Here is a 21384-nt window from a genome sequence, read left to right as displayed (position 1 = left end):
TGCCTTATTGTACATAGTGTATATTATAGTTTGGCTCATTGTGTATTGCAATGTCTTTCATTTAATTTTATTTTTAATTTCATTTTTGTATCGTGGTTGTATTGTTTTTTTCTGTATTTTTGACTTATTTGTACCGCTGCTACGATGACCCAATTTCCCCTTGGGGATAAATAAAGTTATCTATCTATCCATCCATCTATCTATAGTGCTGTCAAAGTAAAATGTGCACATTGCTATTATTTTCCTTCTGATCCCAAGAAGTTGAAAAACATATCAAGAACTTTATGGTGTCGCCTTTATTGACATGGTTCAAACAACAAAATAACAAAAGGTATGGAGATACAGTTCCAAAACAACATTCTTCTGATAAACACATTGGGGGGAAAAGGGGTTTTGCCAGTTTGAATGAATTACTACGGAATGTGTGGCATTGGTTTGGGTGCATTAAACGTGTATGTCTGCAAACTGCACTGTTCAGAAAAGTGTGTGGGGGGGGGGATTATCACAAAATCACTGACAGGACGTTTGACGTAATCTGAATGAGTAGATCTCACTGAAATAGCACTGTGTGAGTAATACAGTCCACGCCTGTTGAAGAGCAGATTATGAGAACACAAACTGAAAAATCTGGCTCAATTCTCTTTGCTGGTATAAAAGTGCTACTACTGGTAATGTCAAACCAGACTGAACTGATGACAGGTTCTCAAGGCGTATATATATCAAGAACCAGTTCACCCCCCATTGAACTGCCACCTAATCTCACTGAAGCGTGTGTGAGTGTGTGCCTGTTGATGCGTCATCTTCACAGGCCAATTGTGTAGGAGCGTCCTGCTGGGTTATGGATGGCAGAACAGGAAGGCTCAGTCACTGCCCATTCATACCAAACCTTCTTCCCATTGTTGCAGCGCCAGAACCTCACCGTGATATCATCATCCCGGGATATGGAGATGGGTTGCTATTTGGTGGGACAGAGGAGAAATAAAAGTATTAGTACGCCAATGTGAGGTTTAAACCATTTTAAATTAAAAGGAAATCAATTTAAAAGAGACCGTAATCTTACTTTGAGGGGGAAGAGGATGGGGAACCAGGAGAACATCCCGGGTGAATGTGTATCTGGTTTTATGCCTGCCACACACACAATATAATCATTATTACCACTTAGCTCAATTCTCATGACAAAACCACTTTCTCTTTTAAGTCAACTTACTGAGTGTGACATCTTTGTACAGTGTGGTTTCAAAGTAGCCGGCAAAGCCATGGAGTACAGAGTTACACCCTGCTGAGAATCGGAGGCACTGATAGCGATTATTGTTCATATCTGAAATAAGAACAAAATGTTGGTCAACAGATTTGTATTGAATCACAGTAATATGCATGTTGTGTCTGTTTTATTGGGTACAATACAAGTTAAGCGTGTCTCCATCTACCATTTGTGGGGTGTTTGAACGTGAAGCACGGTTTGGGTTCAGCCAACTGGTGGAAGTTGTGGAGACGGACTACGTAGGGCGTCTCAAAGTGACACTCCGGGTCCTTGTCACGCTCGCGACAGCTGCGGACTTCGTTGTAAAGCTTGGATGAGGACAGAGGAGCCAGGAAGGACGTGTAGGAACAGGGAATGCTGACTCCGTCATCTGAGGGTCACATGATGAGATGAGGACAAGGGGAAAGAGAAAGGGATTTGAGATGCATGAAAGACGGGAGGGTAATGGAGGGGAACAACATGCTTCAATGACTCAAGTTAATTTTTCTTTGCTAGCAACAAAACTCTGGATCATTATGTGGATTTGCATCAAATTCTACCTGTTAATAAGTATAAGTATTAGCAGTTAGCACTAGGGCTGCAACAAATACATCAAAGTATAATCAACTTTTCAACTGATCACCAGTTATTTTGATAATTAACTGGAGTGTTGCACCCTCACAATCCACATTAAGCGTGACACGATCACTCAAATAAATTATAAGGACGTGAAAAAGGTGAAAAATAGGTGGAGTCAGCAGCTAGAAATGGTGCGGCACTGGTGCTCAGTCTTTATAAAAAGAAAAGGTACAGCTAACGATGAAGAAGAGAGGACAGAGGGAGCTTAAACTTAATCATGTGGCCACTTCAGGAATTATTTTATGATGCCACATCATCAACAACATGCATTTTGATTGGTTAGATGAAGGGAAGCTTAGGAAGTGAATGGTTTGTGAAAGCCTTTAGAACCATCTTAAAGCACACCAGTCAATTACCTTTGAGAAAGTGCTGAGCTCCATCTAAGCACTCGGGGGAGAGTTCATTGTCACCGAATGATCCCAGCAACTCGCTGACAATGATGTCAGCTTTCTCCGGTGCTGCCCACTCCCGCATGTCACACGACACCACGGTCACCTGTTCTCCCCACTCTTCAAAGCGCCAATTCTCCAGCCTGAAGTAAAAATTATGGAGGGCAGGGAATTAAACAAATATTTAAAAAATTCAGGCAATGCAAAGTGAAGCACAATTAACTTTAAACAGGTGCAATTACTGCTAGTTTCATTATCTGATCACACCAGTATGCAGAACTGGCATAAAATATCCTAAATTCAACTCACAATATAATCCACTGACACTCATCTTACCATGTCCAGTGGCAAAAGTGTTTCAGTGTGAAAGATACTGAGATAAGGAGCAGTAGAATTCTACTCACGTGATCACAGCATTAGGATTTTTCTCCACAGCGTATATACGCAGCTTCCTGCCGGCCTGTCCGGCAGCACGCAGAGATGCATTGACCAGAGGACCTCGACCTGCTCCCAACACCATCAGCACCCTGTGAGGAGAAAAAGGGGGATTTAAAAAGCACTGTGATCAGTGAAGCTTTAAACAGGTGTGGCAATTATGCTTCGTCACTATTCATAGTTAAGAGTTTTGTCCCGTTACTCACTGGACATTTGTGTCTTTCTCCTCCTCTGGAACTCTGTCAAGTAGACATTTATAGACAGCCTGCAAAAACAGACAAAGTAAGGGTATAAAAATGATGACATTGACAAAGAAAGACGATAGTGAAGATATAGTACTACACTATCTACAACGTCTTAAGGCTAGTTTCACACAAACAGTAAAAACATGTTCATCAAGCGACCATCAAGACTTGGAGTTTCTTGTGTAAGTAGGGATCCTAAATGATCCTTTAGATGCAGTTCAATCTATCATTTATATATGCAGTCAGATGCTTTAATGCTTTATTGTGCAAATAAAGTCAGTCAGTACACAGTGCACTGTTCATCTGATGAAATACTACCCCTCTATTTATGATATGGAACACTGCATTAGTGTCTGTGTGAAATGGCTATAGCCTGTGGATGGGTTATGTTTGCGTGACAAATCTTAGAGGGTTCTCAAACTATGGCAACACTGTAAATGTCTGTCGTCTGGTGGTCTTACTTGTTGGTACTGTGAATATTTGATAGGATCCTTCTCAAACACTTCATATGTCTGTGACTCCAGGTTGTCCATAAGAGGCTGGATAGAAGAGAGGAGACAAAACCTTCAATAATCATCATCATCATCATCATCATCATATGAAAGTATAAACAAAGTCAAATAAACAGAGAAAAGCAGTTCCTGACCTGGAGGGGAGACTGCAGGTAGTCTTCGTAGCCCTTGGCGAAGAGCTCATACGAATTGGGTGAGGGCCGGTTCTGATTGAGGTATTCCAGATACTGCAAGTAGGATCTGAAGTCCTTGTCAGAGTGACGACTGTTGCCCGTGAAGATGAACTGAGCCTCCAACTACGCAAAGACATTCATTTCATTAAGAAACTTGCCATATTTAGATGACGATCACTTTTTAATGAAACAACTTCTGCTCATTATTCTTTACCTTGAAAAGACGGAAGATGATTCGCTGGTGGGCTTTTGAAAGAACAGGGAAGCCCTTCTTGTTAGTCAGGAAGATGCTTGTGGGAAGTATGGCTGATTTGATTGGTTCCCCAAGCCACTTATCTATAACAGCATCTGATGGCATGTCTGCTCCAATTTCAATAGCTTCAAGAGTAAAACAGTAAAACGTCAATCACAGACCACCACACTATTATCTTAAAGAACCGATTCTTCCCAGTATGCTCGCTCACCCAGACAGATCCTCTTGTTGTAATCACAAAGGGTTCTTAACGAGTGCCACCTAAAGGAGCCAAGGAACAGGGGCGAGTAAACTAATGTGTCACAATTTCAGGAAAGGAAATCAATGGCTGCCATTTGTAGCATTCAGACAACAAGAGTGACAGCGAAAGTGACTTTCTTGAAACTCACCAGCTCCACGTCTTTTCATCAGCACTAGTGTCATCGACGCAAGTGGTCGGTTCATTCTCAATCAGATCTTCCCTCACATCCTCTGGTGCCATTAGTGGAACATGTATCCAAAACTATTCAGACACAGAGGACAACAGCAGTTAACCAATTACTTCAACCCCCAACTGTTTTTTCGACCATCTTCAAGCAATCTACAGAAGCACATTGAGTTTTGTAAGGTTGTGTGTCTTACATTTGAGGAGTGGTGTCCTGTTTGGATGTGGTTGAGCAGCAGGCGAGCTAGATTGGCATTATTGGGGCCCCTCAGAGGAATCATTAAAACAGGGAGACCCAGGTAGGCTGTGAAGTTAAGCTCCTGTGCCAGAGCCTGGAGAGAAAAACAATGGTCATGAAGGGTGATAGGAAAGACAAGATATTGGTCACAATCAGGATGCAACAATACTTTGATGCAAAAGCTCAGTTTGATGTGTTTATGTTTTTCTGCCAAACCGAATAGTTCAGCATACCAAGACTTGTGGTATCCCTAGTTCACAGAATGTGTGAGTGGCGACAGAGGATCACACAGTACAACATTTTACACCAGGAGGAGCTCCAACCAGTATATCTTATCATGATAACCTCTACAAGTAATATTCTTAGTGCACTCTCTGTGATGTCTATCATGTCCTTTTGTGTAGCATTTCTTGTTTTTTTCTTTTATGTGACCCGCAGGTGTATTCCTGTTGAGATTTGGATGGGGTGGCAGGAGTTGCATCAAATTTCTAACTGGAAAAGAGACTGACTGCGGCCCAAGGAGACTTGCTCTGCCAAGTGTCTGCAGGTCTTCTTGGGCTTCGACACACATGCTCTAAAGTGACGGACTTACTGCCTCTGCGTTTCTGCGTTCCGTTGCTATTTCAGAATCTGCTTCGATCCATTGAGACAGCTTCCCAACAATAAGAGTATTCCAATCTAAAAACAGAAAAAAAAACATCATGGGAGAAATGAAAAATCACAAAACTGATGTTCATACAACTTTCATTTATTATGATAGGTCATTTTAGGACCTCTGATAAATAACAATAGGGTAATCTGCTTTAAATGCCAGTGCATTAAATATTTACACTTTCTGTGCTGACTTTGCAGATGTTAAAACACTTTTAGCTGTGACCATAAGGCTGTGCAGCAGCAGTATATTTGGAGTTCTGGTAATGGGCTATTTTTTTTTTTTTTTTTAATGGGCTGACTTTGTTGCAGCTGGAATGGTTTTGTCATGCAGACCTGGCAACCCTGCACGTGTTGTAGCATTATATGTCATCAATCTATGGTGTTGCAACGGTCCTATGCATGAATTGGGGTATCAGAAGACGACGAAGAAGAAGTTAATCACATAGGGTGGCAGGACTAACCTCTTCCACACAGCAGCAGATCAGACCGGGTGTGGGCACCAGATCGAGTTTTTGCAGGTTCCGACTCAAATTCTCTCTTGAATCTTGGGTGGAACAGAGGCATGCACAGGAAGTCGAACCTAAACAAGAAAGGAACAAAGCAGTGCTTTCAGTGGGGTGATTTTTAATCGCAGTCAAACGTGAAAAGGCTAACATTTCTGCTTCGCTGAAGCTCGCAGACTTCAGCAGCAGACTCATCTGTACAGATACTGCACACCCGGGTCAAGCATCGTTGTGATTGGGCACGTGCTGGCAATTCACCGGCTAGCTTAGCGAGCAAGCATCATACGCGAACACTAAGCTAGCAAACAAGCGGTGGTGCCCGCCCGCAAACTCAATTCTACAAAGAAACAAAAATTGCAGGGTGCAACACGCTCCTCACCCAAGTTTGGCGACCACAGCTAAAGTGTCGGCCACCTCCGGCACACAATCCAAATCTCTCCCGCAGGACAACCTGCTCCTCGTGCTGGCAGACGCCATGATTTTTGCCGACTGAATGACTGAGTCTGTGACAAATGCTGTTCATTGGGTTTCGAGGAGACAGAAGCCATCTTGGATCCGAAAGGGCGGACATACTCATTGGGTAGCGAAGTGACTTGGAGCCAAAATGGCTTTGCAGTACGTCAGTTACACGACTCTTAAATTATCGCGATAACTGCGCACTCACACTTTTAATGTACAAACTTACAGGCAGTTTCTGAATACCGGAATCAAGAGTGGATATTTTTGTCTTTCTTTTGAAATATTTTCCACGAAAAGTACATTTGTATTTGTATTAATGTCGGAATCTATTGCGAAAAGAATTTGCCACATTGTAATTATAAATTATTAAGTTTAAGTTACGGGTAAATTGTTGTTGTCCCCTCAGATAAATTATATGCTGCTGATGACCTTTGTTTAATCTTTGTATAAGAACAAACTGAAAATGAAAAAGGCAAAGAATTACAGATGCAAACCTGTTGAACATCAAGAACAAATAAACATGAAGGAAAGGGAATACAAAAAGAAGAAGAATGCACTGATGGAACATGATGAATACCAGCTGTCACAAAATCTAGCAAGACCTAGCAAACAACTGCAAATGTTGTTAAATGTGTGTAATGTAAGGTCTTGCTCACAAAAGATTATGATTTGGCCATGAAGCAAAACATCTGATGTTTGCATAATGCGGCTTCTCTGGATATCAATTTTATAGCAAGTCAAGCATTAAATATCACTCAGAGGGCATTTGGACACAGGCCAAAGGTGTCATATTTAGGATGTTATAAAAGGGTCGAGACATTGTCTTTTTATTAGAGAGGACAGTAAGTCGGAGAGCCAATGGGAGAGTAAGTGCCAATCACTCCACTCTTCTCATTTTGATTCTCTGATGCCATTAGTATGGCTTTAGAAGATATTTGCAGTATCAAGGACATTTCTGTATATCACAAGTGGTTTTCTTCTTCGTCTTGGGAAGATACAGTCTCGCCTTTGCAAATGACTGACTACAGGAAATGTGGATTGACTGGTGGGGGCCCACTCCACTTTTTCATCCCAACCACCCATTCAGTGACAGTCTGCAGACCTTTCACGCTGTCTCACGGAACAACAACCCTTGGTTTTATTTTCCAGGGTGGGGTCATTGCTGCTGCGGACACACGTGCCAGTGCCGGGGGGCTTGTTGCATGCCCGCATGTCCATAAGATTACCCCCATTCACTCTCACTTGGTGGTCACCTCCTCGGGCAGTGGTGCGGACTGCATGCTGTGGGAGCGGATTTTAACCAGAGAGATCAGACTGTACCAACTGCGAAACAAAAGGCGCCTGTCAATTCGTGCAACTGCGAAACTCTTATCATTTATGCTGCACCCGTTTAAAGGGACTGATGTGTGTGTGGCTCTCACACTCTGTGGCTGGGACAAAGAAGCAGGTAACACTGACTGTGCAACGACACCACAAGATTCCTCCTTTCTAACTGGTCATAGCGCTTCAGCAGCTGTTTGTAGCCAACACGATACTACAATAGGATGTTCCGCATCTCCTAACAATGGCCCTCATCTAATATATGTGTGCAGTGACGGAGCGCGACTGGAAGGGGATGTCATTTCTGTTGGTTCAGGTTCACCATATGCATATGGTATCCTGGATGGAGGACTGAACTGGAACCTGAGCAGAGAAGAGGCCATCTCCCTGGCAAGAGAAGCAGTGTTCAGAGCCACTCACAGGGATGCATACTCTGGAAACAATGTGGACCTCTTCCACATCACAGCCCAGGGATGGAAGCAAAGAGAGAGGGAGGACTTGAGAGATGAATATTATAGAGATATGGAGAGAAGAGCAAAGGCAGTGGAGAGAAAAATAGATACACAACTGACAGTATGTGGGCAGAAATTGGGTTAGGAGTGAGGATTTCAGAAAAGCATAAAATCACTGACCAGTTTTTTTTGCCTTCAATTGAAAATAATAGATTGAAAAAGTATATAAAGGGGGAAGAGATAGCAGAGATAGAAAGGGATCGAGAGAATGCTGATGTAAGCTCCAGATGTTTCCATGTGCCTGTCACTGTTGATTTGACTTGTTCAAAAATTCAAAAAAATATTCAGCTGTCTGCTTGTTGTTCTAGGTTTTGCTGTGGCTAATAATAAATGTGTTTGATTTTGAAAAAGAGGCGGCATGTTTTAAATGTTTCATCTTATGGGGTCAAATGATAGGTGAGGTAATTAACACATTTTCTGAATTACAACGAGGAACAACTTCAGCAATCAATTCATTAATGAAACCTGTAAAGGGAACTGTTATTATTATTATTATTATTGTCATACTCCGTTACCAAGGCATCAAAGCAACACTATTACCATGACATCAAATCGTCAAATTTACAGATAATCATCACTGCACTGTGCTGTACAGCAGCCCGCCGTACCCACAGAGGGCGCTGTGTGCTTTTCCAAGAATCGATAAATGTTCCTTCCATTGGCGACGGAAGCTGCTTGCTCATCACCACAGTTTCAAAGATGGCTCTTGCTAGTGTGTTGAGTAGTGATTGTGCGGATTTTTCCTTTGACAAATGTCAGACTTTTGCGTCTGATTGTGGCCCCGCGCAGAGCGGCCTGGGATTTGAGTCTACTCCAGGTGATGGTCTCAGTTTTACCGTCAGGAACCCGCTGTGTGCCAGGGGCGATGACGAGGTCGAGAGGAAAATCGAGTTTCTCCATGGAACAACCACCTTAGCATTTAAAGTAAGTTAACGAGCTTATAAGTGTAGCGAGTGGACACAATGACTGAAAGTTAGTAAAACCAAATAATTGTTAACGCTAGTAATCATTCAGACAGAAAACGTTACGCTCTCGAGTAAACTTGGGAATTCGTCTCCGGTGCTAGCATGCTAGCATGTGTTGCTACAAAGCGCTTTCTCATTGCAGGCGGCCACTCGTATAGATTGGTTTGTGTTTGACGTTTCATCACGTCAACACTGGCTGCTTTTGACCGAAATTTCGCTTCTATAGCCGCACATGTGCACACCCCGTTACATTTACATTCATAGAATGTCGAATTACTAATAAAGCAACCAGCTGTCTTTTCAAGTAAAATATATATACAAGAACATACGAAGTTATTCATGGCTAATGGTATTCTAACTAGTTGTGCTGGATGTATACCTGCTCCATGGATGTGTGTAAGATTTAGGGCTAAAACAATTATTTTATTATTTATTAATCAAGTTCTTGTTTTGCCCACAAAACTAAAATGCTCGTTTTAATGATTTATTTGTTATATGGAGCAAATAAACCAGAAATGTGTCCATGTGCAGTTACAATCCTAAAGGGATCATCTATGACAATATAGCTGATATCCGATTTTACTGTTGTGACTGAACACCTAGGTTTCTAGTATGTCTATCATGAAGCCATAGATAATAATTAAGTTCAAAATGTGGTTCAAATGGCATAAGGGATGACTGCCACAGATGTGACGCCCTGCTATGATTGATATAAGTGGAAACTTTTATTTTGTAATTGTCAACATTTTTATTAAAATTTCAAACTAGACAATAGAAATTATACACACAAAAGTTTATAGCCTATTACAATTCCTGCTTCTGGCCCATAGCATCCTAAAATGTGTAAAAGAGGTATGCATTTTCTCATTGTTTCTATGAAAACTGCTGTTACTCTTGGAGATGAAGATAAATAACTCCAACCATATCCCATAAGCCTCTAACAGATTGCATGCTGGTTCAATGAAAACCTGCAGAGAAGACCTCTCTCTTAGAGTGGCTAAATCTACTGCCGTTGTGACTCTACTGAAACCGCACAGATAAAGGACTTTGAAAGGAATTATAGAAGTATAACCTCTTTTTAACCATCATCACTCTGAAAGATCTTGGAACATGTATTGCTTTCACTGACAGTTGTAGATCAGCGATTGAAAAGAGAAGTGGATTACACATGCATAATGGCATCAATTATATTAGTCAGTAACTAACAGGGTGTCAAAATAAAGTGTGTTTTTAAAATTGGACAGCGTGACCAGGTATGAATTGCTCTGTTTCGTGTTATCTTCCTGCTGCAATCAGCCTCACTAATTATTCCCTCCTGCTGTTGCCTGTCTCAGTTCCAGCATGGTGTTATTGTTGCCGTGGACTCTCGGGCCACAGCGGGCTCTTACATCGCATCACAGACTGTGAAGAAGGTGATTGAGATCAATCCCTACCTGCTGGGCACTATGGCTGGAGGAGCTGCAGACTGTAGCTTCTGGGAACGTCTGTTGGCCCGACAGTGTCGCATCTATGAGCTTCGCAACAAGGAGCGCATCTCAGTGGCAGCTGCCTCCAAACTGCTTGCTAACATGGTGTACCAGTACAAGGGCATGGGACTCAGCATGGGAACCATGGTGTGCGGCTGGGATAAGAGAGGTCCAGGTAAATGTAACAACTGTATATGATATGCACATAGTAGCACATACTAGGGATGGGCTTTTTAAGTGAAAATGCTTGTCAACAGTCACTGAGTAATGTCTGACAATTATTTGTAGTCAAATAATCTTTTTTTTTCCAGATTCAAGGAGGGAGCCACCTTAAGGCGTATATTAATACATAATTTATTGCGTTTACATTTTCATGGTTTATTGAATTTTCCTTAATCATTTTATAGACCGAAAACGGTTAAACAATTTTGATGATAGGTTTTTCACGTCAGAGGTTTTTCTAGTGCAAATGCCAAACATCTCATAGTTTCAACTTGTAGACATACTATGGTTTTCTGTTTTCTAGTCTGATTGAAGAAAACCTTTTTATTGTAAAAATAACAACATAATTACCATCAACAATATACAGTTTCCTTTGTTGGGTGAGAGGCGTGGAAGGAGATGGACAGAGGAAAATGGCTGAAAGCCTGCTACAAAGAAGATGTTGAAGGTTTAAGTTCAGCACAAAGCCACTGTCAACAATATTTCCATATTGATACAGCGCTTGAAATAATCAATATTGTGTAATGCCATGAAACATCACAACATTTTATTGATGTTTTCTAACATTTTCAAACACCCTTCCTATAATTCCTTTACTTTGTGTCCTGCTTTAGTAGGTAGCGTTTGCATCTTAAAATTAAAATTTTATATATAAGTATTTTCTCTTTATGCCTGTTTTGTCCATTCTACTGGATACTCACTTAATTTCAAGCAGGACTGAGACTAACACAAATGTCATTTAAAACCCAATGAAATTCTGATCTCATACCGAGTGTAATTTAATCACCTGCTCTAGAGATCATTTTATTTTTTTTAATATGTTAATTCTGAGTCGCAGCTCAAGTGATGGGCAAAACATTCCACTCATTTAAATAAACAGGTCACGTGTCAGTTTTGCTCATCAGTGTGTCCCTATTGGTATCATTCATTCATTGCTGTGTTTGAACGCGTGATTACCTGCTCAGCATAAATCCGCATTCAAGGTCATGTTGCTGTGTTTTTGAGTTCAAACTCATCTTTAGTTCCCAGAGATCCCCACTAGATGGTACTGCAGCATCTCTTATGCTCTGTTCCTCTCATTTGAACTGTGGTTTTTGGATGCCATGCAGCGTGAGGCCGTACATCACAGAAGGTGTGTTTAAAGAGGCTGCCACAGTGACACAGTAATGGGAAATCGATGAGGCTGGTACTGCGGGCCAGCGAGAGCGCAGTGGGATGATGGACGTTGGGTCTCGGCCCTGGACAATTGGGTCGCATGCATAATGCCTTACATCTCCCAAGATCGATGCCTGCTTTGTCTACAAAGCATTGAGGTCTTTGTGAACAATGACGACCCTCTGGTATGCCAACAAGTGTAAATGACGCGTGTTAAATCCACAAAAATCAATTATGGGGAATAATGATCCTTTTATACGCTTAAGAGGTGTTTGAGCTTAGCCATAGCCCCCACAATGCCAGTGATTGAATGGCGAGGTAAATGTCATGTAAATTAAATCTATCGTGATTAGGTGGGAAGCTCATTAGCTGACTACAATCATGTCAAGAGCACTTATACCCCTGATGGAGTTTCTTAAGCTGCATACACAATAAATGGAATAAAAACTTTTGAGTTTGACAAAATGTGTCCTGACATCAAATGTTATGACACATGTTAGCAGTGTACAGTTAATGCAAAATAGTTTTGAGTTTGCCTATATATCGACTGCATATATTCTGTGCGAATTAGTGTATATCAGACCTTGTCAGAGAAAAATATGTGGCAGTCACTTTTCCAGCAAGAACCCTCTGTTCTTACTTTTAAGCATCCTTGATCCAGTGGTGGCTTCTACTGCGAAGGACCAATGATGTACAGACTCTGACCCGTTTCATGGTAGCCACCCATCCATTGCACTGTGATCCTCACCTAGCCCTTAAAGCCGTCATCCCTGCCAGCTGCACTGGCTGCTGTTTAAAACATCCTCCTTAAGCACCTGTCACATGATTGATGGAGTGGAAGGAGCCTGTCTTGGCTGCCACTGTTGCAAGGGTTCATTCGACTTGTCCATCCTTATGTGTCAGTGGGGGCCTTGTAGATTTCAAGTTCAACCCCCCTTTTGCTTTTCTGAACACCCATTGCCGCCTGTATGAGGTTTTTTTCCATCAGTATTTATGGCACCGAGACCGTTAAGTGATAACGCGTTGGGCTTGACAAAAACCCCAGGTGTGTGAGAAAAGGAATGAATGTGGAATGTGATGCTGCTTCGCTTCTATACTTGGACCTCATAGAGAGCTCCTCATCCACCTCCGTCGACTATGCTACTCAACACAAGAGGCTGCCTTCACAACTCTCCCCCTCTCTCTCTGCCCATTATTTTTTTAACAAGTCTCTCACAGTTTTCAAGAGGAACAGGCAGGTCTCAGAATGGCAAATTACCCCCGTGCATCATGAGGCACTGGATGATTATCGTGGCAAACTAACGACAAGCTCAGGAAGCTGCAATTTGCTAGTTGAAAGTGATGGGGAGTTTTTTTTTATTCCCACAGAAAAACAAGTGGCTCTCTATCCCTAATAGACCGTCACCAGTTTAGCTGAGGAACTGTGCATGCAGGACGTGCGATCTGAAGGCATTTTGAAGTGTTTTTTAATGTGTCAGATGAGCAATGGAAGTGTGTTAGGCCGTTTCATACACATTTGTCTGTGTTTCTCTGTCTGAGCATCATTTTCACAGGTTTTACGTTGTGAGGCGCTATGAGAAACATGCCTTTTCACAGGCTGTCTTTTTACCATCTGCAGGCTGGCTGTGGGCGAGCTCACAGTTTGGTGCTCGTCACCCATTCAACGTCACTCTGGGATCAGGCCTAGCAAGTGTGTCATGGTGTGGAACAAAATGTCTTGCATGTGTCCACGAAGTGTGGTGTGGAGCAAACTGCCTCGCAGGTCCATCAGAGTATTGTGGGCCGGCAGGGCACGTGGGATTACATGTTTAGTCAGTTTGGTGGGGGCAGAACTCATGACTCTCCTTCTCTCTTCTGTGTCATTCAAATGTGTGGTGGTGAAGGAAAAGTCTGCATAGAATTGGTGTGTGTGTGTGTGTGTAGAAGGATATCAAAATTCTGTACTTGTCTGATTTTTACAGGATGTGAAACCCACTGTTTTTTGTTCCGCTCACACAGTGCGAGGTGCAGTTACCTGTGCAGCTCTGGTTGCAGATCGATAGTTAATTTTTGGCGTGTTTGCAGGGATCAATAAGGCCTGGAGAAAGGCCCCTGGTCAGACACCGATGTGGCCTGCACCTCGTCAGCAGTTTCTTTGGTTGGCTTCGTTTTACTTGAAGAGGATGCAGCTGCTCCTATCTTCCAGCCTTACTTCACTTGGAGAGCTTGCAGCTGTTCATATTCTCTCTTGAGGACGTGTGTGTGCGTGTGTGTGTGTGTGTGTGTGTGTAAATTTGTGTGAAAGAGGTGAGAGATATACCATCTCATCTCAGTTTACCTGACAAAGATCAACACCGGAGTTAGGAGATCGAAGAATGCTATTGTGGGAACACGACTCACTTTACATGTTTTCTTTCTTCCTACCCTCTCCCTTCCACATTCTTACACTTCCTTGTGTCCTTTGTCTGTAGGGCTGTACTACGTTGACTCAGAGGGCAACCGGGTGTGTGGTGACCTCTTTGCTGTGGGCTCAGGCTCCATGTACGCATACGGTGTCATGGACAGTGGCTTGCGACAAGACCTGACCGTGGACGAGGCCTGCGAACTAGGCCGCCGCGCCATCTACCAGGCCACGTACCGTGACGCCTACAGCGGAGGGCAGGTCAACCTTTACCATGTCCATAGTGAGGGTTGGACCAGGGTCTCTCAGGAGGATGTGCTCATGCTGCACCACAAGTACAAAGACCAGGCCCAGTGAGAAAAAGAGTGTTGGGGTTTATTCTCGTATCCAATGTTTAAGATGTTCTGAAATGTCAATAGCGTTATCAAAGGACTCCTGTCGATTGATTACAATTTCTACTGCTCACCATTTTGACTTGTTGCTATCTTCAAGTTATAAAATGTACATTTTCATTATTAGCGTAAGCTCCACTGACTCTGCAGAGTATGATTCGAGTGTCTGCAGACAACGTAAACCTGCTTTAATACAGTGTGGGAGAAGTGTGCCGCTTGCTCTACATACACCTAATTTGGATTGTACCCAAGGAAACAACATCTTTCTCAATAAAACCTGTGATGTTCTTTTTCCAAGAGTGTTGTTTTTCTTTTAATTATGAGTCCTCCAGGTCACAGGATAGTGGATTGCTGTTTATGTAAATGTGTAGTCCTGTCACTTCATCCTCCTTTTGATGTAGGCATTTTTACCGTTTGTGTTTACATTTTAGTCAGCTGCTGTGCCAGCTGTCGGGATATGTAGGTACATTCATAGCCTGTTTTGTCTCCTCTATATGTTCTACGTTTATTAGCTGGAAGTAGTACTGTCTAAATGGCACTGTTTAATTGCATACCACCGCCAGCCTCAGTAATTGTGCCTCCTGAGTTGTAACGGGGTGTTTTCTCTCCCTCATTGATAACGTTCCCTTCCTCTGCTCACGTTGCACAAATACGTCTTTTAATTGGAAGAAGAAATTTATTCTTTAATTCCTCCCCGACACACTTAGCTTCTAAATGTACAGTGTTGTGTGCCACCCTGCCACGGTGTTTTACAATGTAACGACCTGCGCTGGCATTCTGTGCCCCTCCAGTGGTTTTTATGGTTGGGAATAAACACTAATAAAGGGGATGGGGTAGACATCTAAAGTCAGTGCACTCTCAAACCATGGTTAAAAACTAGTTTCACAGGTGACTAGTTAGCAGATGGAATAGAAATGGGATTTCGATAACTGGAAATGAGGAGGTCTCGTCTGTGACGCTGCTCTTGGTAAATGAAGTGATGGGAATTGGGCCATCAATAGAAACGCGTACTGTGCCGGTGTCCACAGAGATAGTAGTGTTCTAAAATGGGAGCACATTCGAATAAAACCATGAACACCCGCAGAAACTCCTTTCAAAAACATTAACCATCATGCACAGCTTAAGTTGTTAATGGGATGTCTTTTCAAAAGTGATCTCAACGTGACTAAAAATGACATGCACAGATTTGTGGGTAAAGTCAATGTTCTCCCACCATTAAATATCCATCGTCCTACATGCCATTTAAGTGCAGAATAGGAAGACCTTTTCCTAAGCCTGCATTAAAAGATGTCATTTTACTCCATCAAAGCTGAAGTTACTATTTGGATAAAGGTTTAGGTGGACTATCGTGTGTAAATGTGGACAATTTAAGTAGTAAAATTGGTGCACATTTTTTAAACATTTCTCGGGAACACTCAATTTACTGATAAATCCAATGAATATGGTTTGGAGAATGGATTAGCACTCACAGAGCCACGGAGAGTCTGGCTTTACATATTAAAATGTAATGAAATGCAAGTGATGGATAAATCATGAAATCGAATTTTCTTTTTTTAAAGTGGTATTTGATAAGATTTTTCTGCCCTGATTCCCCAAATACTAATGTAACTCATCACCATGACTGCCTGTTTTTTTTTATTTTTATTTATTTTTTATTGACAGCAGGCTTTTCACCCTGCTTTGAGTGTGGCCATTTGGAAGAATAATGACAGGATGTGCTCAGAATACACCCCTAAGCGGGCTAGGGTTAGTTTCTTGCATGTGGATTTTTTTCCAGGTACAATGCCTTTCATAGTCCAAAAACATGCAGATTGTAGTTAGGGTAATCGGAATTACCTGTAAGTTTGAATGTGAACTTGGATAGTTGTCTTTGTGTATGCTGATGACCTGTCCAGGGTGGACACAGTCAGCTTATGTCCTTATGTGATCCTCAAGGGATATTTAGTATAGATTATGAATGGATACACCTAAGTCTTTTTAAGAAATGCTTAATTTGTGCCTTCACAACAGAAATAGCCATGGACAGAGGCAGTATCTTGGCAGCATTATTGCAGATTGGCACAAAAACTGAGACGTTCTGCTTTTCACAGTACTTTATGCAGCGTGGTGGACTGGCATCCCTCACTTTACAAAGTACAATGTAGAATGATAGAGTAAAAAATGTGACTAATTTAAAATAATTGTTTCGTAGATCAAATTCAGTTTACAGCAGAATGAAGGGAGGGAGACATGGAATGTTCAAATAAATACAGCTAAATTAAAAGCCAGATTCAAGAGGTCTCTTTAGGGTTTTGAAGCGGTAGTTGTTAGGATGAATGTACCTGTGTGCTCTTGTGGCCTGTCTAGTCATGAACAGAGCACTTTAGCCTGTGTGTGTGTGTGTTTGAGTGACCTTGGCATCAGATCAGCAGACTGTGTTGCCAGTGTAGACAGAGATCGTACGTTGTCAACAGGTGTTTTCAGAACAGATGATCAGTACCAACTTTCAGAATATTTTCACATGGCTAAAGACAAGATGGTGACACTATAGGGAGGCATGACAAGACGAAGAAAATAGCTCTCCTTCCTTTATGCCTAAATTAGATGGGATGGTTTGAAAGCGACCAGCTGGCGGTGTTTAGAGGTGCCAGCACAATGATTTTCACACTGTTAGAAAATAACCCCTATGCCCACATTATGCCATCTGTCAGGTGATCATATGTGATTCCACTAGCAGCCATTGGATCATATCTGAACACAGTCCATAGTTTGCACGAAGAATGTTTGTATTTAAATTCACGTACACATCACATATTTTTTTTTTACGTTTGGATTCTTGGACTTTGTAATCAAGATCTTCAAAGGAACGGAAGGAAAACAAAAACCCCTCCACAGCTTTGGTGATTGAGTATCTCGCAGCTATTGTTTATTGCTCTTGATGCTTTATCTGGATGGAAAAACAAATGAGAAGTCTATTTGGTTTGGGTAATGACTCCCAGCTGACTGCCTCTTGTCCACCCCGAAGGCTATCCGGGTGTCATATAATCAGCATAACCAAGTCCAGAATTGCATGCCAGTTCTGACAAACAACAAAGCTGGCATGTAGATAATTGCCTTTGTGGTCCCTGCACATCCCCTTCCTCGCTGGCGTAAAGCGGCAGCCGCTGCCTCGCCTCATTCTGAAGGTGCTGTTTTTCATCCCTCATGCTGACAGCCACACTCTTGTCATTCCTGCCGCGTTCTCGCCTCCGACGCCTTGTTCTTCTCAAGTCTGTTCTTTTTTCTCGACGGCCAACCCCCCCCCCCCCCCCCCCCTCTCTCCAGTAATGTTTTTGGCAATTGCTTTTTTTTTCCTGACTCGATTAATTCAGTGACACGAATGAATACAGCCCGGCAAAGTAAACAGTGCGGCCCTTGAGTTCTGTCCAATCTGAGTCAGTACTTGTCCGTTTCCCAGCAGGCACTTAGGAGCTTCTGCCAACACTGCTATTGTCGCTCTTGATGATGATGATGATCATAAGGATGATCGTAAGGATGAGGATGATGATAGCCTCTGCTATTAGTGCAGACTCTGACACAAGAGGCCCAGAGCAGGCGGCTGTTTATCCCTTGTCATGACACCTGACTGTATAAATGGGGCCTGTCTGTTTGTTTTATCGTCAACAGCGCCCGGCCTTGCCTCCCAGGCAAACAGAGACAGGGTCAGGGAGACTAAAGCTTAAGATGTGGCAGTCAGAGCGATGGTGGCTGCCATGGTCACTCCACTTACTCCCATGTGGCTCCTGGCTTTTCTTTTCTATTGCACTGCGTCCTTTAATACGTGGTGACTGAGTCCCTCAGGGTAGAGAAAAGTGAATTGCGAATTCTGTTGTTCCACAATATCAATGGGCCTTTTTCCTCTGACTTCCTGCTATTTAAGTGGCAATTCAGTTCTGGTTATGTGAGCAGTTACATTTGTTAGTGTGACGTGCCATTATATGGTGCTGGTGTTGTTTTTTGTTTATTTTCCGACTGACCTTGTGTGGAGGCTGACGTTACTGTAATCTTTATTTGTAGTGTTTTTGAACTGGAGCTATGCAGAGGCTGTCATTGTCTTTATGAATCATTGACGAGTACAGCATCTGCAGCACCTGCTGTGCAAAATGCGGCTTTGGATTATTTTCCCTCCGGATGTTTCTGCTTTTCAATTCTGATAGAAGAGTGCAGAACTACAGTGTTCCTATTTTATTTTATTTTATTTATTTTTTTATGGGTTTGAAGTGTCACTCAGAGCAGCCAGCCGCTGTGGTAGACCATCTCAAGAAGAACAACCCTGTCAGGCATGTAGCTCACATGCATGCCTGCCTCTAATGCACCTCTCCACCTGCCCATGCCTTTTCAGTATGTTTACCTGACAATAGAAAAACAAAACAAATTCTATCATCTTAATAATGATAATAATAATAATAATAATAATAATAATAATAATAATGATAATACTAATGATAATAATAATGATAATGTGAATGAGAGTCAAGTTCTTACATGAATGCAAAAAGTCCAGACCAGAGTCTGGCCTGGGCGCTCTGCGTGTGCGCCGTAGACCCCACCACTGTCTAATACCTGGAAATAATATGTACACAGAAGAATAAGACAACTGTGTCAAAAATTTAGTGAAATTCAGGCTACAGTTTTGGACTGACAAGGAGACCAATGTTATGCTCTATCAGCTTAAATAATTGGATGTTGGATGGCAGGAAGATTCTGAATGGTTTAACATGTTAAACCACAAATCGCCTGATACTGTCAAGTTGAAAAGGGGGAATTTCGCCCCACAGCAAGAGTGGAGGTGGACACACTTCATTCAATTAAACAATTCTTCCCCTAGAGCCTGTACACTGGGACAAAGACCCAGCTGAACAGCTTAGTCGAGCTCCTACTGTAGCACAACTTGACTGTGCATGGAAGCATAATAATTGACTTTATCCCCCATATAGTGACCACGGCCTGTCGCCCACTTCCCTCCGGCCTGGTCCCACTCTGATCAATGCCAACTCCTTCCCCCTGACAATACCAAACGGGATATGGAGGCATTAATTATCCGCCCCAAAGCTTGTTACCCAAGCTCAGACCTCTCAGCTTCCTGGCTCTTCACTGACTCTGCTTTTGTACTTCTGTTGGTGGGGGCGGGATGTGAGGGTAATAACAGAGGGTACCCATCCAAACAGACGATCGCCCACTGATAGATGATCCGTTGGGCCGGACGTGACGGAACTGACGTAACGGGGTTTGGTAGTGACTCCGCAGTGATTGACACACAGCTCTGGCACCAGGATTATGTGTTAGAGAAATAATTGATGGCTTTCTGTTCCGGAGCGGAGACGAATGCCAGAAATGAGTAATGACCCTTTGGAAGTTCAGCTTCTCTGATCACAAACAATAGCCCAAGTTGTCACTGCTGTGGAAATGACAGAATTGATGGCGTTATGAGAATGAGAAGCTAATGGACTAAATCATGGAAATGGCGCTTTAATTAAATATGAGGACTATGAACAACATTTGAACATTTTAGACTCACTGCTGTTGCACAAATAAAATAAAGGTTTGTTCTTGAATTTGCTAACAGCCTCTTTTTCTGTTGTCTTTCCTCGTCCCTTAGTGTGTTTGAGGGCAATAGTCTATAGAGTTACGAAGCCTCATGTGACCACTGCGATAGAGAAATATCGCAGTGTTTACTCATCTCTTATGGTATCATCACTATTTTATTATTTTTATGTTATTTTTCCCAACGTGCTGCAGTCGTATTTGCTTGTCTTTCATTTTCACTTTATGTCTCCAGTTTCCCACCATTCACCCTCTCCTCCTCCTCCTCCCTCTCTTTCTACTTTTCCCCTTATACCCCAAACCATCTTGTCCACTCCCTTTTTCAATCTTTCCCTCCCTTGCTCAGGACCGATCTGCTCTCATTACACTGATGGTCCCGATGATTCGGTTGAATGGTGCACTCTCTCCCCGGTGCCTCTCCTAGACCTTTCCTTTTTTCCTGCAGCCTGCTCATGCAGCACTTGGCTCTTTTCTCCGTGGGCACAAAGTCAGTGTGGCACCTTCTACGCGCTCTGACCTCTCGTTGAGGCTGAGTGGAAGGTGCTCTTCATATGGGTCACATATGGGAGATTTCTGGACTGATGTGTTCTTCATTTATTTACAACATCAAATCCGGCAAAGAATAGTCTGGAGAGGTTGCAGGCAGACTGTGTGTACGATGTGTTGAATTTGGTGGATGTAGATTTTGGTTTAACCTGTGTCTCACAGTGAAATCGTCTATTTTTGAATAAAAACTCAAGTATAAGGCTTCCCTTTTCATCTTGGCACAATAGCCAGAGAGTGCCAGCGCTGCATACTACGTCTGAACCACAACCGCGTTCTATTATTCATTCGTTATGGCGCATGTTTCACACATTCAGAATTACCTGCAGTGCAGCGTACTCTGGTTTGCCTCCACTCGATATGACTCTCACTACCACCTTTGGATTTTGCTGAAATGCAAATGGTGCTGCCTCCGTCTGATGCTGTGTCCCATTTCTTCTCCGTGCACTCACCCCTGATGCTTCCACATGAATGTTTTTGCATTACAATGTTGTGAGGTAAATATACCCCCCCTTCCTTTTGAAACACTCACAACTTAATTCTCAGAATTTTAATCTTTAAAAGGATTTAAAAAAAAACAAAAAACCTTTTAGCTCCCCTTCAGTTACTATAAAAGAGCTCTCATGGACAGAGCTTTTTAATTCCACACTGATGTATAAACCTTTTCTTCCTGGTCCCAAACGCAGAAGGTCTGGTTCATGTG

General features: G+C 42.4%; 3 protein-coding genes across 4 annotated transcripts; 2 read left to right on the top strand and 1 right to left on the bottom strand.

Moving 5' to 3' along the window:
• Positions 1–278: 278 nt before the first annotated feature.
• Positions 279–6244, bottom strand: prmt5 (protein arginine methyltransferase 5). Its single transcript, XM_058637726.1, has 16 exons — positions 6085–6244; positions 5664–5782; positions 5141–5226; positions 4508–4642; positions 4276–4388; positions 4098–4147; positions 3848–4011; positions 3595–3756; positions 3410–3487; positions 2910–2968; positions 2673–2795; positions 2236–2411; positions 1428–1631; positions 1208–1318; positions 1061–1125; positions 279–955 (listed from the first exon to the last, which is right to left on the bottom strand). Exons 1-16 carry the CDS (start codon positions 6180–6182, stop codon positions 803–805), a joined length of 1896 nt encoding a protein of 631 aa, XP_058493709.1. The 5' UTR covers positions 6183–6244; the 3' UTR covers positions 279–802.
• A 70-nt stretch (positions 6245–6314) lies between these two features.
• On the top strand, positions 6315–8305 carry psmb11a (proteasome 20S subunit beta 11a). The gene has a single exon (XM_058637751.1). It carries the CDS (start codon positions 7083–7085, stop codon positions 8079–8081), a length of 999 nt encoding a protein of 332 aa, XP_058493734.1. The 5' UTR covers positions 6315–7082; the 3' UTR covers positions 8082–8305.
• Positions 8306–8658: 353 nt separating this feature from the next.
• Positions 8659–14873, top strand: psmb5 (proteasome 20S subunit beta 5). Of its 2 annotated transcripts, none has more exons than XM_058645326.1 (3): positions 8659–8920; positions 10296–10602; positions 13869–14060. In XM_058645326.1, the coding sequence occupies exons 1-3, from the start codon at positions 8696–8698 to the stop codon at positions 14033–14035; spliced, it is 699 nt and encodes a 232-aa protein (XP_058501309.1). In that variant the 5' UTR covers positions 8659–8695; the 3' UTR covers positions 14036–14060. The 2 variants fall into 2 exon arrangements, with proteins under 2 accessions (XP_058501309.1, XP_058501300.1); XM_058645317.1 differs by lacking the exon at positions 13869–14060 and adding an exon at positions 14255–14873 and having other exon boundaries at positions 8666–8920.
• Positions 14874–21384: the final 6511 nt, after the last annotated feature.

The sequence above is a fragment of the Solea solea genome, chromosome 1 (assembly GCF_958295425.1).
Source record: "Solea solea chromosome 1, fSolSol10.1, whole genome shotgun sequence".
Classification (NCBI taxonomy): Eukaryota; Metazoa; Chordata; class Actinopteri; order Pleuronectiformes; family Soleidae; genus Solea; species Solea solea.
The sequence above is the reverse complement of the archived record's forward strand: the minus strand, read 5'-3'. Positions and strand labels throughout refer to the sequence as shown.

What these genes read in the sequence shown, in the direction of transcription:
- psmb5 (XM_058645317.1), top strand. Translation starts at nt 8,696, where the DNA reads ATGGCTCTTGCTAGTGTGTTGAGTAGTGATTGTGCGGATTTTTCCTTT. An exon ending in CAACCACCTTAGCATTTAAA is followed by an intron (nt 8,921 to 10,295) that starts GTAAGTTAACGA and finishes TGCCTGTCTCAG; the next exon opens with TTCCAGCATGGTGTTATTGT. An exon ending in CTGGGATAAGAGAGGTCCAG is followed by an intron (nt 10,603 to 14,254) that starts GTAAATGTAACA and finishes CTTTGTCTGTAG; the next exon opens with GGCTGTACTACGTTGACTCA.
- psmb11a (XM_058637751.1), top strand. Translation starts at nt 7,083, where the DNA reads ATGGCTTTAGAAGATATTTGCAGTATCAAGGACATTTCTGTATATCAC.
- prmt5 (XM_058637726.1), bottom strand. Translation starts at nt 6,182, where the DNA reads ATGGCGTCTGCCAGCACGAGGAGCAGGTTGTCCTGCGGGAGAGATTTG. An exon ending in CAACAAGAGGATCTGTCTGG is followed by an intron (nt 4,012 to 4,097) that starts GTGAGCGAGCAT and finishes TTACTCTTGAAG; the next exon opens with CTATTGAAATTGGAGCAGAC. An exon ending in TCATCTTCCGTCTTTTCAAG is followed by an intron (nt 3,757 to 3,847) that starts GTAAAGAATAAT and finishes GTCTTTGCGTAG; the next exon opens with TTGGAGGCTCAGTTCATCTT.